Raw genomic sequence first — 14,463 nt, 5'->3', positions numbered from 1 at the left:
CTCCTCCGTGTGTCGCTGCTGCTCCGGTAATTCCTGGTTCTGTACCAACAACTGTTCCGACCACTGCACTGCTCTGTGCGGTTCTGGTGTATGCATGGGCGGTGTCAAAGCTGCTCCACCAGTGTCAGGACTCACCTGCACCACAGAATTAGCCTGTTGTTGTTCGGACGTGGTCGGTCCAGGATTGAGATGTATGTCCCCAGCCAAAAGCATGAGCACCAGTAGCACTTTAGATGCATGTTCTCTGCCCTGCCTTGAAGCTGGTCTGTTGGCAATCCCATTCTTGCTTTTACACCAGGATGATGACCATATAGAGTACAACGTATAGTGTCCATGTCCAAACATGTATAGCTTAACATGTTCAGCTTTTGGCAAGCTGGCAAAAGTACCCTTATGTGGTGAAAAATTATAAATCCAAACACACATCAACAATAAAATAATTTGTAAAATACAGAGAGCATGAGTGGAGCCCAACAAACCACACCTGCCCTCGGCAGCCATCTTGACCTCCTTTTGTTAGTGTTGAGGTTTACTGCTGAATTATATACTTACCTACTTTTATTTATTGGTCAGCTTATGATTATATATTTTTATTCATTTGTTGTTTTCTGGATTGTCAAAGAGTGACCATTAGTTGCTGTCATAAAACAGATTTATACATTCAAAATTGAAGCACATGTTAAGTGCAAATAATGAATATGCAATAGCCTATAGTGCATATATTTAGCAAAATGCTCCTCTGTAAGTTCATTTTTGTAGCTGACTAATGAGTTTTTGGACATTGAACTACTTTTCTGAGGTAGGCTAAATGTGACATTTTTACAAGCCGTTTTATTGATGCCTTACTGCAGTTGAAACAATGATTGATCAATTACATGTGACATGATATGGATTTCGGTAAGTTGTACTGTATCTTTCAACATACCTTCGGATGTTCAATCATGTTTATTTTGTGTTGTAACTAGTAAAGCGCAAGAGATGGTCAGTTCACGAGTGACCAGCCATCTGTCACGCCAAAGAGCGCCAAGAAAGATCGCAACTCAATCCAATCTATGGGAAAGCAGCCCATTTTCGATTCTTGTGACACACACACACTCTCCCCGAGAAAAAAAAAAAAAAAACTCTTCGGATCTACACAATTCACATAAATGACATATTTTGATTCAAAATGACGAAACTCGCCGTAAAGTGACTAGTTTGCAGGTATGATAAATTAGAAAACTGAATAGAGCCAATAATCTGGAAACACAAATATTTTTTCATACTCATATCTTTTTTCCATACTTTTCCAGACCTGGAAATTACTCAAATCAAATTCCATACTTTGCCAAACTGCGCAGGAACCCTGAAACCACCTCCATATGGGTTTTTAATCAGATTTGAAAAAATCTGATTTCGTGTGTTTAAAATCTGATTTTTGCTAGCAGTCTGAACATGGCCCTAGTGACATTATAAAGATACTAAATGCATCTTAATTACCTGACTGCTGTCAATGGTAAGCTCTGCTCTTCCATCCTCCAATCCGAACTGCTGGGCGCTGTCTAGACCAAATGGCTCTTTAACCACTGGTGGAACTGGGGCAAAAAGCTCTTTCCCAGGACTCTGTTTCTTGGGTTCCTTGCCCCCAGGTGTGGAAAAGGAGGACGCACTGGGGTCTTTGCTTTTGTTAGTGTTGAGGTGAATTGGCAGGAAGTTGAAAGGTTTCTTGGCCTCAGTAGACAGCTGTCTCTGATTGTTGGCTGCAGTGACGCGGCCTTGAGAATCACTGCCAATACTTCTCTGTTGGGATGAAAAGTGATATTTTGGTTTACCAAAAGATGTCTATGACATTTACATTTCCTTTTAGAGCTAGCCTGTATTTGATAGTGATCTATTTGTGTTAAAGGCTCACTTCTGAGGATTTGCTTCAGAACTAGTTCAAATATACATAATTTATGTCTTAAAACAGTAGTAAGCTTAGAAGAACTACAGCCAAATCGAATGAGTCAGTGAAGAGTGTCATAAATCTAATACTGGTTATAAAGCCCTGCTCACCTCATCCAGATCCGTGAAGTTTATGACCTGCCGGAGTCTATCGAGCTCAGCCTGGTCGGGCACGGACATCTGAGTACTGTACTTCACATGGGGGAAGGAATGGGGTGTACGTGCCCTCCGTCGCCCTGCTCCAGGAGTGGACTCTGGAGAAATGTCATTGGTTAGCCGGCTCTCTGACATAGCAGAGAACTTCTTCCTGTTCTTCTCAGAGGAGCGGTTGGCCTTCTTCTGCTGAACTCCCCAATCCTGAGAGAATGGTGAATCAACATTTACAAACCACAAATGGGAGCACATTTTAATGAATAAACTGAGCATAAGCCGCACAGCAGCTCTCAAATATAGAATGCTTCAAGAATTAATCCTAAAGTCAATGTTTTTTTTAAATGGGATTTTGGTTAAATGGCTGAAAATAGGTCTGTGCTTAAAGCTGCAGTCTGTAAGTTTTGCCTCTTTGTCGCCATCTTTGTTTGAAACCTGCAATTGCAGTTATTTGCGGAATTATCATCTTTACGTGGGTTGTGCATCGACACAGCTCCTCAGCGCAGATGAATCTAATGTTTACTGTCAGTCACCACATTAGTGTGGATTCTGTACTTCGGAATCACAGATTCTGCATCTTGGAAGAATGACCAAAATAAGAATTTTCACCAGAAAATGTCATCTGAATAAGTAAGTAAAATATCTGCTACTTTTGTTCTGACCAACTGAGTAAAAAAGCATTAGGCCTACAATAAATCGCACTGCAAATGGTGATTAAATCTAACAATTGCTTAGCTCGGATCACGTCAAACAGTGCAAATTATTATTTGAGACTTTTTTCTCAAATTGTTAATGTTAACTACATCAGCATTGCCGCTACCGGCAGCATCCTCACATGCCATGTAGCCTGCTAGCTGGGACGACTCCTTTCGATTTACAGACGTGATGTAATGACACAAAGACGAATAACTGCATGCTCGAATTTCCCGTGGAAACCCAGCAGCGCCGATTTTATTATATAACATACTATAACTATAACATACAAGCTTACCATTGTGAATTGGGCTAAGGCAAGGCAAAGTTTTGAACACTGGCGATTATGTTCTTGTTCAAAAATTGATTTTGGATCAAGATATTTTCACACTTTATTCCATGACACACACAAAAAAATCCATTCATGATTTTTTAAGCTTTTACGATTGCAAACAAGTGGCTAAATGGAACTACAGAGGTTGTCTGGGACATTAAATATCATCCCACTGAACAGGAAAACTAATCTACAGCCTAGTGTGTGTTCATCCTCAGACTCCAACAAACTATTCTAACTCAAACTTTCCAACTTTCAGATTTTAAATATAAAAAAGTTCATTTGTAAAGAAAAGGAAAAATCCTATTGGCTTTTTGTAGTGGGGAACCAGGATGATGCTAACCTCCAGGTCATCCTACAGAATTATATATTATATACACTCTATTGTTTCTGTTACGTTGGAGTATCAGCATGATTGATTCATACCATATTGTTGAGTCTGTCATCTAAGCTTCCATTGGAGATGGTCCAGTTATGCAGCTCCTGCTCATCTGTGCCATCTTCAAATGGAGTGCCGCCCGTCGCCATGATGAACGATCAGAACCTGCGGAAAACAACCAATTAATGACCACTTAACTTTACAAAGACTTAACCTAAAATACATACATAAACCTAATCCACTATTTCAGAAATCTCTTACACACTGTGCAGCCACACAGGTTCTTGATGTGACACTTTCATTTGAGGGGCTGAGGTTTGTTTGTCCAGCTGCCAAGCAACATTTAACATGCCCCACTGAGCATAACAACATTAACCTGAATAAACTTTACATAATGACAGACCTTCATCACAGTATATACACATTCTTACAATACCCTTAAAAAGTTCTGTGGTTGTAAAGGTAAAACAATGGTATTTTGATACATAGCATGATATTGATTATCTTTTCCATGCACAATGGTATTTACATGGTTCTCTTAGGTACGATCATGGTATAAACATAGTAAATGTTCCCCGAATAAAAACTGTAAATGTAATCTAAATTTGCCTTACTTTGAAAGCTGAAGTATGTGAGCTTTATTCCTCGAGAAATGTGAAGTGAGGTCTGGTATTGTATTATAATCTGCTGTCGTGTCGTCTTTGTCTATGAGATGTGTCCGTTAAAACGGTTAAACCTAGTCAACCCGAACCCGCTCAGTTTCCCGGCTAACTGTCAACACGACCTTCTCTCCTATATGAGCTTTCACCTGTGCAGGTGAAAATGTGCTGAATACGTGACGAGTTGTTTAAGATATTATAATCTGACGGTTACATGGTTATAAAAGTAGATTTCATATATGTAAAATCCTCGAGCGTTATGACTAACAGTGACTTTAAGAGGCGAGTGAAGGTTTTATGTTCTGTCACCATGGTAACCTCTGGCACGAGCCATGAACTCCAGTTCCCCGCGAAAACTCGCGGCTAAGAGAAACAAACCCCAACAGTCACAACAACACAGTCAAATGACTCACGTCTGGTCAACAGCTATAATAAAAAAGGAGAAAATAGTAGCTAAATATCACAATAGTTCAACAGTGTTATTCTATGTTTACATAAGGGCTTGGTGGTGTTAAACTTGTCCACTTGACACAAAGGCATCTGACTGGTGCATCACTCTCTCACATAATACAAACCACTTCGTCCACCTTCAAGCGCTCCAGATCAACTTGACCCATTTAAAATGCTGTGAATTTTAATAAAATGACAGCAAAACTTTCACATTTGAGTGGTAATTCACTACAGGATACGATAAAAGCCGGTATTTGCTTAAATAACTTTGAATTGCTTTAGTGAGGGAGCTAGCAAGCTAACAGAAGTTGAAAGAGAAACAACTACACGAGCACAGCTAGCAGGCTAATTACCGAATAATCAGGAAACTTACCTTGAACGTTGTGGCGACCTATTGCTGGAGCATGAAAATAATCCCCATTTGAAGTTTATTAAAATCCTAGATAAAGTGTCAATGCGTAGTGTGTCTTCCACAAGCAGTAACCGCCTGTCCAGTAGCGGCCATCTTTACCCCATATCCAAACAAACAGGCGGAAGGATACAGCTCTCATTTTCAATAAAACATAATTTATTGTGAATTCCCGTCTGGTCGCTAAATATTTTGACATTAAAAGTTGCATATTTGTATTTCAAGATGAGATTATCAAAAGGTCAAGCTAGCTAACAAACTGAGGCCACAAAAGTGTGGTACTATTTTACTTCTCGGAAGCATTTGAAACAGTTGGAGAAGTTGCACGATGTCTTAAAAGTACAGATACAGAGAAATGTAACTGATGGAATGATGGTGATGATGAGTGAAACCTAGTAAAAATATTTTAAATTACATTAAATACATTAGAGGATAATGTCAAAGAAAAGTATGTAATGCAACACGCACATGTATTCAATTTGGTACACTGGGAATAATAGCCTACAGTTTCAAGGGCAAATTTTAAACCTGTAAAGCGAAAAAAATAATGAAGACATAAGAACATTCGAATTGAATTCATGAAAGAGACAAAACAGCAGCCTAAATACAGTTGTTGTGTAGAACAATGTCACTTGGAGGATAATGAGAACAAAACTACTTAGTTGGCCTATTACTAGCTGGTGGATCCAAAATGGTCAATATACATATTCATGCATTTTATTCATATTTATGTTAATCATTTATGGCTTATGATTTATCAATTTTACTTTTGATTTCATATATTTATGTACTCCTACTTTATATATCAATTCTCATCAGTATTTACTTGTTATTGTACCCTTATGGTTATTCTTCGGGTGTCTTTAAGAGTATATATGCTTGCTTTATATATTTAATTGTTCTTCAAGTGTTCCAATGTGACAGGTCATGTTGACACGTTTGTGGTTAGATTTTGGACGCCTGCCAAGTACTGCAGAAGCGATGGTGTTTTGTTTTCGGAATTAGTTGTTCATTTGAACTTAATATGTCTGTTATTATTTCTGCTGACATGTTATAATGTAAGATTTGCAAAATTCCCTAAGGGGGAAACAACTCCTATATCTATTTTTGACATCTGACCAGTCTTTGACATAATGGGTAAATCCATTATGGCCTTTTCTGATTAGAACAAAACAAGGTTTGAGTAATTTTCCCTATTCTTATGGTATAAAATGGACTGAGTCATTGATAGTTTAGCTTTTTCCTTTCCTTGCTCTCCCTTGCTCTTCTGCTTCATCTCTCATTTCATTCTGCAAATGTCTTAATTTTGTTCCTTCTTTCAGTATATTATTCATCTGGATTCGACAATACTCTAAATTTTATTATTAACTATTAATTACTTCTTTCTGATTGTTATTTTACCTTTTGGTTTTATTAAATATTTTCATTATCGATTAAAGTCTGCGTGTGAGGCTAAATTTAATTGAAATGAATAAATCATTTTTCTTCAATGTCATCAACTGCCTGGATCTCATTTTCTCAAGTTTTTGCATCACTATCTTAATGATGAACATGGATTTAGAAACTCACAAATGCATTATAATAATAAAAAATAATAGATAAGTACACTTTATTTTCTTGTTACAGTGTAATTACACAAATAAGTAATATTATTTAACATGTAGCCTACTTACTGGTTAGGGAGGGTTGATTTAGGCTTAGTTGCTTGTAATTATGCATTATGCAATGCATAATGCATAATTATGTGCATAAGTAAGTACATTTAACGTGTAACAAGGACAGTGTAAAATAAAGTGTTACCAGTATTATTCGAAAATTTGTAGTGTCTAATATTTATAAATGGTTTTGTGCTTAATTTCACTTACATTAAAGCTTAGGCTACGCAGTTTGAATAGACCTTTATGAGAGTTCATCAGGGAATTATATCCTTTTTGAACGGGTACCTTTAAGGATTTTTACTGTTAGTTATATTTCTACCGGAACAGCTGAGCTTTGGGTTGTGTTTGCACAATCACTGAATATAAGGCATTATATTATATTGATCCATACAGTAGGCTGTCAAAATCTTGCAGTAGAGGAATAATGTCAGCATTTTCTCAGTGCATTTCAATAAGCAAATACTGTTAGCGAATGTAGTCTGTGAGGAATGTCATAAGGATATTGACACGTGTACACGTACACATATGCACACGTATGTGCTCTCTCTAACATGCACACACATGCCCTTTATAATCTATAATTCCTGGCCTCTCAGCTAAGCTCTATAGTGTGAGACTTACCATCTGACTAGTAATAATTGTTTATATTTTCAGTTTGCTTCCCTTTATCTTGTTTTTTTTATATTGGAAAAAATGTGGACATATAACACAAATGTACAAACCCGATTCCAAAAAAGTTGGGACACTGTACAAATTGTGAATAAAAAAGGAATGCAATAATTTTCAAATCTCATAAACTTATATTTTATTCACAATAGAATATAGATAACATATAAAATGTTGAAAGTGAGACATTTTGAAATGTCTTGCCAAATATTGGCTCATTTTGGATTTCATGAGAGCTACACATTCCAAAAAAGTTGGGACAGGTAGCAATAAGAGGCCGGAAAAGTTAAATGTACATATAAGGAACAGCTGGGGGACCAATTTGCAACTTATTAGGTCAATTGGCGACATGATTGGGTATAAAAAGAGCCTCTCAGAGTGGCAGTGTCTCTCAGAAGTCAAGATGGGCAGAGGATCACCAATTCCCCCAATGCTGCGGCGAAAAATAGTGCAGCAATATCAGAAAGGAGTTTCTCAGAGAAAAATTACAAAGAGTTTGAAGTTATCATCATCTACAGTGCATAATATCATCCAAAGGTTCAGAGAATCTGGAACAATCTCTGTGCGTAAGGGTCAAGGCCGGAAAACCATACTGGATGCCCGTGATCTTCGGGCCCTTAGACGGCACTGCATCACATACAGGAGTGCTACTGTAATGGAAATCACAACATGGGCTCAGGAATACTTCCAGAAAACATTGTCGGTGAACACAATCCACCGCGCCATTCGCCGTTGCCGGCTAAAACTCTATAGGTCAAAAAAGAAGCCATATCTAAACATGATCCAGAAGCGCAGGCGTTTTCTCTGGGCCGAGGCTCATTTAAAATGGACTGTGGCAAAGTGGAAAACTGTTCTGTGGTCAGACGAATCAAAATTTGAAGTTCTTTTTGGAAAACTGGGATGTCATCCAGACTAAAGAGGACAAGGACAACCCAAGTTGTTATCGGCGCTCAGTTCAGAAGCCTGCATCTCTGATGGTATGGGGTTGCATGAGTGCATGTGGCATGGGCAGCTTACGCATCTGGAAAGGCACCATCAATGCTGAAAGGTATATCCAAGTTCTAGAACAACATATGCTCCCATCCAGACGTTGTCTCTTTCAGGGAAGACCTTGCATTTTCCAACATGACAATGCCAGACCACATACTGCATCAATTACAACATCATGGCTGCATAGAAGAAGGTTTCGGGTACTGAAATGGCCAGTCTGCAGTCCAGATCTTTTCTTTTAGAAAACATTTGGCTCATCATAAAGAGGAAGCTGCGACAAATAAGACCTAAGACAGTTGACCAACTAGAAGCCTGTATTAGACAAGAATGGGACAACATTCCTATTCCTAAACTTGAGCAACTTGTCTCCTCAGTCCCCAGACGTTTGCAGACTTTTTAAAAAAGAAGAGGGGATGCCACACAGTGGTAAACATGGCCTTGTCCCAACTTTTTTGAGATGTGTTGATGCCATGACATTTAAAATCAACTTATTTTTCCCTTAAAAAGATACATTTTCTCAGTTTAAACATTTGATATGTCATCTATGTTGTATTCTGAATAAAATATTGAAATTTGAAACTTCCATATAATTGCATTGTTTTTATTCACAATTTGTAGTGTCCCAACTTTTTTGGAATCAGTTTGTAAAAATAGCTCAATAAAATAATCAAGCATGTCTTAATCTCTCTCTCTCTCTCTCTCTCTCTCTCTCTCTCTCTCTCTCTCTCTATATATATATAGTGTTTGTATTGTAATCCTATCTTTTCAGTAGTCCACTTACAGAGCACAACACTTTGTATTTCCATTTATGTCCACTAGAGGTCCCTCTCATGCAATGAATAATACATGATTTGTCATTCCGCTTACAGTGAAAAGTTTTAGCATTAACCACAAGGTGGCAGAGTAGGTTAAAGGGATCGTTCACCCAAAAATGTAAATTCTGTCATTATTTGCTCAGTCATGTCGTTTCAACGGAATATATTCCCATTGACTTCCATTTTATTGAAGAAAAAAACAAAAAACAAATGCAAGTCAATGGGAACCAAAACTGGTTATCAACTTTCTTCAAAATAACATCTTTTGTGATGCTCTCTTACAGTGAAAGTGTGAGATAAAACTGAGCGGATGTTTGGAAGTCCAGAATATAGTTTCTCATAAATCTTTGTCATATTTTAACTCCCTGGTATTTCCTCTGTGTATTTCATCTCTATTGCATTGTCTTTAGTACACCTTTAAACAAATTCAAAATGTAAACATCAGTAAATAATTAAACATAACGTGTTATTTGCATTACAATAAACAAGACAAAATACAAGGATAAACATCCAGAAATTTAATGCATTCATTAAAAAAATAATAATAAAATAAAGCAAAGAAGGGCACTGCGGTTGAGATAGGGACACATTCACACCTAAAGCGTTCTGGATGTTGGGGGCACTGGACACAGTTTGGGAGAGAAGTAAATACATTCCACAATATTAGGAACAGAGATCTGGATCTATATGCAATCCAGTTAAAGGTGAGGTTGACTTTTTTATGCTTCTTTCTTGAAAAGTCTTTTTTTCCCTTTCTGATCAAAACCTTCTATATACATGCTCTAAAAAAATAATCAAATCAAGCAAATAGAGGACTTTGCATCCTGTTTTCCATACTTTTTGCAAATATCATAGTGTTCTTGTGAGCATACAAAGAAAGAACAGCTTTACATCTTTTACTTACTATGTACAAACCATTTTTAATTAAGAAAAAAAAAGAAGAAAAAAAAAAAAAGATAGAGCACAAGTATAACAGAAAATGGCAGTCCGAGGAAGAGGTACACTATGTACAAGCCCTGAGGTATGTTCCCTCCTCAGAGGAATCTGTGTGTATGTATGTGAAAGAGATAGGACCAAAAGTGAGGGAGAGACAGACATACAGAAAAGAACAAACAAGCATGTAACTGAACAAGGCAATTCCTTGATCTAGAAGTGCAACTGTGCATCATTGTCTTTAACTGGGAAAGGGAACATTTATAAACCTTACAAGTCTTTACAAACTGTACAAGTCCTAGTATAGGAATAAAATGGCCAAAAGGTCCATAGGTGCCTCTGAGTGAGGGTGGTCTGAGTACAGAGGTTATCTGGGTGATATCGGGGTTGTGGAGAAGGAGGCAGAGTTTCGAGGTGAGGGGAAGGGAGAGGAGGGCGAGAGTCGTCGAGGGCTGCAGAGGTCTCCGTTGTGTAGTTTCCACAGCAGCTCCTCGTTCTCCATGGATAGCCGTTTGTTGACCTTTGACTCTTTCTGTAGGGTCTGTTGTAACACGGCCTGCTCTGTGGAGAGCTGCCTACAGTCAGAAAAAAAGAAAGGTTTAAAATTCTCTGCTTTGAGAAAATAATACACTAATATTAGAAAAAAATACTCAAAGGAGAAGTTGACAAATTAAACGCCTCAGTTTTTTTGTATCTTACTTTGAAAGTGCAGCATGTTTGTCCATCCTAGCCTTGTAGTCCTCGTTCTCCTGCTGGACTTTCTTTAAACACTCTTCCAGTTTCAAATTATCATCAATCTGTGAACAATGATAAAAATATTAACATATTTATTAATGAAACGGACACTATACTAATAGTAAACTCAAAATTAAACTAAATTAATGTATTTGCATTGAGTTTATGCTCTCTTGAGAAATTTTTCATATACAGTCAAACCAAAAATTATTCAGACATTTTTTATATTTCTGATATATTTGTACTAGTGGGTGCAGGACACTATAGTTCATTTATGTAAGTGAGGATAGCAAAATAAAGTAAACTGTGACATATTATACCCAAAAATTCTTCATACAGTGAACTGCCAGTAAAGTTGATAAAAATCAATTATTCAATCAATTATATCAAAAATTATTCAGACACTTTGACCTGACCATGTTTTGCTTTAATGTTATCTGACATAATTAAGATTATTTTTTTCTGACACAATTTAACTCTGAGATATTGTCATATTTATTACCATTTTTTTAACTATAGTGAATAAACCGTATTAATGAATGAAATGTTCAAGGTGTCTGAATAAATTTTGGTTTGACTGTATATGGCACGTTACTACCCTAATGGGATAGTTTGCTCAAAAATGAACATTCTGTTATCATTTATCCACCCTCATGTTATTACAAACCTGCATGCATTTCTTTATTCACAAACACAAAAGAACGCAAAAGAATATATTTTAAATTTCTCAGTGTGTTTTTATGCATACAAAAGAAGTCAATGTGGTCCAATGTCATTTTGGACCCAAATGACTTTCACTATATGACTTTCATTAAAAAACATTCTTCAAAGTATCTTCTTTTGTGTTCCGCAGAAAAAATTCAAGACATAAGGGAAAGTAAATAAAGCAATGAACTATTTTATAAGTAAATCAATCAATCAGTAAATATCTGACAGGGTATAATTATGTGATGGGAAGCAACATCACAGCAGACTCCTCCTTCAAATGACAAGGCGGCAGTTGACCCAGAAAAGGCTAATATAGATACAATGATATAGGGTAATCTAACCAGAATGTTATATATATATATATATATATATATATATATATAAAAACATCTGTACACCATCTCACCAGTTTGTCCATCTGCATGAGTTTCTTGTCTTGCTGGTGTATCTGGTTGGTCTTTATTTCCAGCACAGCTCTGAGACTCTCCAGCTCTTGTTCCAAATAGAGTGTGTGGGCGTCCTTCTGCACACAGAGAAACAGGTGCTCAGTTTGTGTTTCACACCGCATGGGACTACAAAGAAGTACACTGAACGTCTCTACAGATCACAGGCTTGGCATGGGTCACAGTAGCCCCCTCGAAAGTACGGTTGGGGACGTTGTTATTGACAAGTTTGCCGAAACAAAAGAACCATGCAAATGAAAACATTTGTAATGGACTGTATTAGGATGCATTCCTAGATTGTTGTTATTGTTAACTAAAACTGAAACTACAACTTATTATTTTTTTATATAGAAATATAGCTGAAATAAAAAAAAATATAGATATTAGATGAAAAATGTAACCTTAAAAAAAACTTAAATAAAAATTAGAAATGTAGCATTGCCAATTAAGTGAAATAAAATACTACATTTATGTAATCATTTAGCAGATGCTTTTATCCAAAACAACTTACAAATGTGTGTGTGTGTGTGTATATATATATATATATATATATATATATATATATATATACACACATATATATATATACACACACACACACACACACATTTATATACATAAGTGCTATATATAAGTGACTAGTCCCAATATATACAATATATAAGTGACTAGTCCCAGTTAGTCTAGCACAGTAAATGTAACAAGGAGTTTTTTTTTAAAGATATATATAATAGTAAGTGTTAGTATTAATGGGTCAAGTGTTCACAAAAAAGATGCATCTTCAGATGTTTCTTGAAAATGGGTAAATACTAAGCAGATCGGGTTGAGTTAGGCAGGTCATTACACCAGCATAGAACAGCTATCAAGGTAAAGGTCGGTGAAAGTGATTTTGTGTCTCTTTGGGATGGCATCACAAGGCCATCTAAAATTACTATCTAAAATTTAAATAAAAAATAACCCCAAATAGAAATACATATAAACTAATAAAAATAAAAAGTGAAGATATAAATACAAAAGCCACTTCAAAATATTGATAAATACTGGTAGTTTTTTGTGCTGACTTCTTGTAGTAAGCATACACATAAAACCCGTTATTTAAATTCAAACTGTTTACCAGCCCAGTTCTTTTACTGTGATTAATGCAAATCATTGCAAAAATGCAAATTTTACCTGACTTTTGTCTGCCAGAGCTCTCCTCCACTCCTCCTCCTCTCTCAGTCTTTCTTTCAAAGCCTTGTTTTCTGCTGTCAAAGTCTGAATTTTCTCCTGTAGTGGAGAGAACAGTGATTGAATAAACAACCACCTAAAAGCCAGGGTACATACACAATATTTTTAATTTGCAATTTGTGTAAATAACTCAATACTATATATTTAGAAGTTTAATAGCAAGTTATTTTAACATATTATTCATATTTGAAAGTTAAATGGTAAGATGGTGATGCATACATTGAGCATAGCCTCAGATTCCTTCACTGTTTTATCAAGTTCTTGCATGTCCTGTTCATGATTCTTCCTGAGCTCTGGAAAAGGAACAACAAAAATCTGATTGATCTTCCTCGTCTGTCAGGACAGATTACATGAAATTCAAAATACAGTACATTAAATGAAAGGTTAAACAATAGGCCTTTTCATGAGTGCAGTGAAATTACCTGCAAGTGAAGTTTCATGTTCATGTTTCAGTTTTGCTATCTGCTCAGAGTGTGCCACTTCCTGTTGGTTCCTCAGAGCTTCTTGTTTGTTCCTCACATCATCTACCTGTCAGTAGAAACCATACTCATCATCATTGCCACCTTACAATGAAAGAATTGTGCTGGTTGATACTGCAGAGCAGATGCATTTATTCACAGTCATCCATGATTAATTTATAAAGACAAACATGCACATAAAAAGAGTGCAAACATTAAAAAATAAAACACTCACACATAATATTGCATGATTAGAGCTCTGTGATTTGAATAGTTTAACATGATTACATAACACTTGTGATTTCTTTGTGACATAAGCCCAGGTAAGATCCTACCTGCTGCTGCATGAGCGCCCTGCATTTATCCGCCTCTCTCTGATAGGCCTCGTGGGTCTTGTCCCATTCTGCAGAGTAGAAGTCCTTCAGTCTCTCCTCCAGCTGCTGTAGTTCTGTCTGATGCTGGTCCTGTAGTTTCTGAAACAATGCCTCCAAAGTCACACGCACCTCCTCCTTTTCTCTCTCCAGCTGCTCACAACATGAGACAGAGTTACCTGGGGAATGAGTGAAGGAAAGGAGCATGTTAGAAAGAAGATGAGTCTTGATCTTGTGGTCTTGGTCATCAGAACTCTCAAGACTATATAAACTTGACCTTGGTCTTATTGCTCAGTGGCTCTGTCTGGATCTGGGTCTCCAGTTTATTTTCAACACGGTTGGAATGGTTAATTGAAATGAATGCTGGAATAAATTCTGCCTTTTCTCTTTTAGTTCACTACAATACGTTTTGAACAGGTCTCGGCATAAACCTTGGCCTTGGGGAGTTCGGTATTGGTTTGA

General features: G+C 36.7%; 2 protein-coding genes across 11 annotated transcripts in view; both read right to left on the bottom strand.

The window, feature by feature from the left end:
- The window catches only part of pcm1 (pericentriolar material 1), a 43,444-nt gene extending 38,324 nt beyond the window's left edge, over positions 1 to 5,120 (bottom strand). For 8 of the 9 annotated variants that reach the window (XM_048197443.1, XM_048197450.1, XM_048197447.1 and 5 more), the window contains exons 1-4: positions 4,962 to 5,120; positions 3,527 to 3,644; positions 2,035 to 2,280; positions 1,480 to 1,779 (exon numbers count right to left, since the gene is read on the bottom strand). In XM_048197443.1, coding sequence (XP_048053400.1) covers positions 1,480 to 1,779; positions 2,035 to 2,280; positions 3,527 to 3,628 — 648 coding nt within the window. In that variant the 5' untranslated portion in view covers positions 3,629 to 3,644; positions 4,962 to 5,120. Of the gene's footprint in view, positions 1 to 1,479; positions 1,780 to 2,034; positions 2,281 to 3,526; positions 3,645 to 4,093; positions 4,423 to 4,961 lie in introns of those variants that run through there. The other variant, XM_048197444.1, reaches the window with a different exon arrangement.
- A 4,501-nt stretch (positions 5,121 to 9,621) lies between these two features.
- mtus1b (microtubule associated tumor suppressor 1b) overlaps positions 9,622 to 14,463 on the bottom strand; it is a 61,551-nt gene continuing 56,709 nt past the window's right edge. For both annotated transcript variants that reach the window (XM_048197441.1, XM_048197440.1), the window contains 7 exons: positions 13,966 to 14,180; positions 13,595 to 13,700; positions 13,392 to 13,465; positions 13,116 to 13,211; positions 11,909 to 12,025; positions 10,759 to 10,856; positions 9,622 to 10,634 (listed from right to left, as the gene is read on the bottom strand). In XM_048197441.1, coding sequence (XP_048053398.1) covers positions 10,427 to 10,634; positions 10,759 to 10,856; positions 11,909 to 12,025; positions 13,116 to 13,211; positions 13,392 to 13,465; positions 13,595 to 13,700; positions 13,966 to 14,180 — 914 coding nt within the window. In that variant the 3' untranslated portion in view covers positions 9,622 to 10,426. The remainder of the gene's footprint in view (positions 10,635 to 10,758; positions 10,857 to 11,908; positions 12,026 to 13,115; positions 13,212 to 13,391; positions 13,466 to 13,594; positions 13,701 to 13,965; positions 14,181 to 14,463) is intronic.

The sequence above is a fragment of the Megalobrama amblycephala genome, linkage group LG7 (genome assembly GCF_018812025.1).
Source record: "Megalobrama amblycephala isolate DHTTF-2021 linkage group LG7, ASM1881202v1, whole genome shotgun sequence".
NCBI classification, from domain to species: domain Eukaryota; kingdom Metazoa; phylum Chordata; class Actinopteri; order Cypriniformes; family Xenocyprididae; genus Megalobrama; species Megalobrama amblycephala.
The sequence above is the reverse complement of the archived record's forward strand: the minus strand, read 5'-3'. Positions and strand labels throughout refer to the sequence as shown.